At 40.2% G+C, this 2,500-nt stretch overlaps 1 protein-coding gene across 1 annotated transcript in view; it reads right to left on the reverse strand.

Moving 5' to 3' along the window:
- Positions 1–2,500, reverse strand: part of LOC137995986 (protocadherin-like protein) — a 53,383-nt gene that overhangs the window by 43,990 nt on the left and 6,893 nt on the right. The window contains exon 2 of the mRNA XM_068841428.1: positions 1–266. This exon is cut by the window's left edge and continues 383 nt beyond it. Within this exon, the coding sequence (XP_068697529.1) occupies positions 1–266 (266 nt within the window). The remainder of the gene's footprint in view (positions 267–2,500) is intronic.

A 2,500-nucleotide genomic window follows, 5' to 3' on the forward strand; every position in this document is an offset into this window, starting at 1 on the left:
AGGAGTGTCCTCATCATTAATAACAAGTCCCCCTGAGGAACCATCAGCATTTGTTTTCTGGATTGTTGTGCCACTTGGTGTATTTTCACTTATGACAAATTTGTAGCTGGACTTGCTGAAAAAGGGTGGGTCCTTGGTATCACTGACTCGAACAGTAACAGCTGCACTAGCCACCTGCTGAGGACTAGTAGAGGCTTGGACTTGGATAGGATATTCACGACCAGAAACTAGTTCATAATCAAAAGAGCCTGTGGCAGAGAAACGTCCTGTACACAAATAAATAAGAGAAACATGAGATGTCAACACTTGAATTTTTCCAGCTTACTGGGTCTTAGAGTGAAAACGACAGATTTTGTTTATTTATATACTCAAGTAAAACATTCTGGTTTTCTGAGATAAAAACAACCAAACAAATTCCATACCGATTTTTTTTTCTATGCCTTTCAACTTCCAGTGGGTACAAAACTGCGCTAGTAATTAACAAGACTGGGATAACAGAACTGTCATGTCAATACCAGATGTCAATAACAGAACAAAATTCCTCCAGGGCCCAAATTTTCCTTTTTTAGATTGGGAAGTTGCTGAAAATGGTTGCAATAATGGACAAGACAAAAGAACCAAAATTTCTATCCCTAAAATTCCATGAGTTGCTGCATGTATTGACATCAGTGGCCTGCTATTCCCATCCTCCTTACTACCGCAGTTTTGTACCCTACCGGCAGTGACAATTCCAACAAGGCTGAAAGGCTTAGAATAAGAATAAGAATGGCCTCTTTTTTGGTTCTTTTTAACTCAAAACCATGATGTTTCCATTGAGTAAATAAAGAAAAATCTAGTGAAGCTATTATCTGCGCAGTTATGAACACAATTTTTTAACAATTGCATAGAGAAGCCTGAAAAATTCAGGACTTCACACAAGATCACAGGTTAAAACTCTGTTGAAGTCCTGAATTTTTTAGGCCTCTCTACGCAATTGTTAAAACATTACGTTCATAACTGTGAGGATCATAGCTTCACTTGATGTCATATCAGCAGTTCAATATACTGTATGATTCATTTCATATAACACTTCATAATCATTGTTGATTCATCACAGGTACATTAGAACCCGCAAATTACCAGCTCTCAATGTCAGTGGCTTCATATAGCTCAGTTGATTAGAGCGTCAGTCCGGTATCGCGAGGTCACAGGTTCAAACCCTGTTTAAGTCCTGAATTTTTCAGGCTTCTCCATGCAATTGCCAAACAATTGCATTCAAAACAGCGAGGATAATAGCTGCACTAGATTTAATATCCACAGTTCAATATATGATTCATTTCAAGCATCATTTCACCATTAAAGAAAAATCTGTCACATACACTTTAAGCCCTTTACTCTTTTAGGAATCAGTTGAGTATATTGATTAACCCTTCCCCTCCTAAGATTGTGACTTACTCTCTCTCAGAGACACAATTTTACCCACCAGTAGGGGCTGGTGTAAGGGTGAAACGAGTTGACAAAATCTATGCCCCCTGAAAAACTTTAAAGTGTCCCCTTTAATTAAACACAATGGAACATATATAGCCACAAATAATTTCTGTCATTGAGACAAGGGTAGTAAACGTAGCATTCCGTATTCTCAGGCTCTTAGATTAAAGCGCATTTGTTCTACATTGGCTTCGTTCAAGAAAAGGGCTAAGGAACTGACTGAACTATTATTCTTGGTAGCCAGAGGTACTCAGGTCCAGAAAGTTAGGGTAATGGATCGGATAAACTTCTTGAACCTAACACTCAACCTCCCATCGATAGGGTGCCATTGACTGTCATGTATCATCCAAGTTTGCCTAAAAAGGGGGTTTCTTGAAGGAACTACATCCACTCCTTCAATTGTCTAACAGCCAATGATGGCGTTCCGCCAACCAAAGAATCTGCAAGATTATTTGGTTCATGCGAAACTACGGCCCCTTTGTGTTAGCAATCAAGCCAACAAAGGAACCGTGCACTCTAGAAGTACCCGATGCGATGTTTGCAACCATGTTGTTCCCAGTAGTAGGTTCACGAGCCACACAACCAAGAGAAGCTATACTATAAATTATCAGTTAGACTGTAATTCTTATAATGTTGTGTATTTAATTACTTGTAAGGTTTGCAGATTGCAGTATGTTGGATCAACCAGCACTAAATTTACATGTAGGCTGAGATTTAATAACCACAAAAGTCGCCTTGGAGCTTATTCCAGTGAATCGACTGTTAACAGGGAGTGCGATGGCTTTACCTGTAAGCATTTTCATGGTCCTGAGCATCATGGACTGCAGGATGTTGGCGTTCGCAATGGAGATGGGCTGGCTGTGGGGGAGGGAGCTAGAGTGGGCATACAGATTACAAACTTTGAGACCAGACGGCCTCAACGATGGCAATTTCCTTTACAGCCAGAATCATGTCGCTGGAGGGCGGTGGTTGCTAACCATGTTTCAGCTGGGGTTAGCATATAGATGTGGCATGTGAACGCTCTTTTGCTTGT

Source organism: Montipora foliosa, chromosome 1, assembly GCF_036669935.1.
Source record: "Montipora foliosa isolate CH-2021 chromosome 1, ASM3666993v2, whole genome shotgun sequence".
In the NCBI taxonomy this organism is placed as follows: Eukaryota; Metazoa; Cnidaria; class Anthozoa; order Scleractinia; family Acroporidae; genus Montipora; species Montipora foliosa.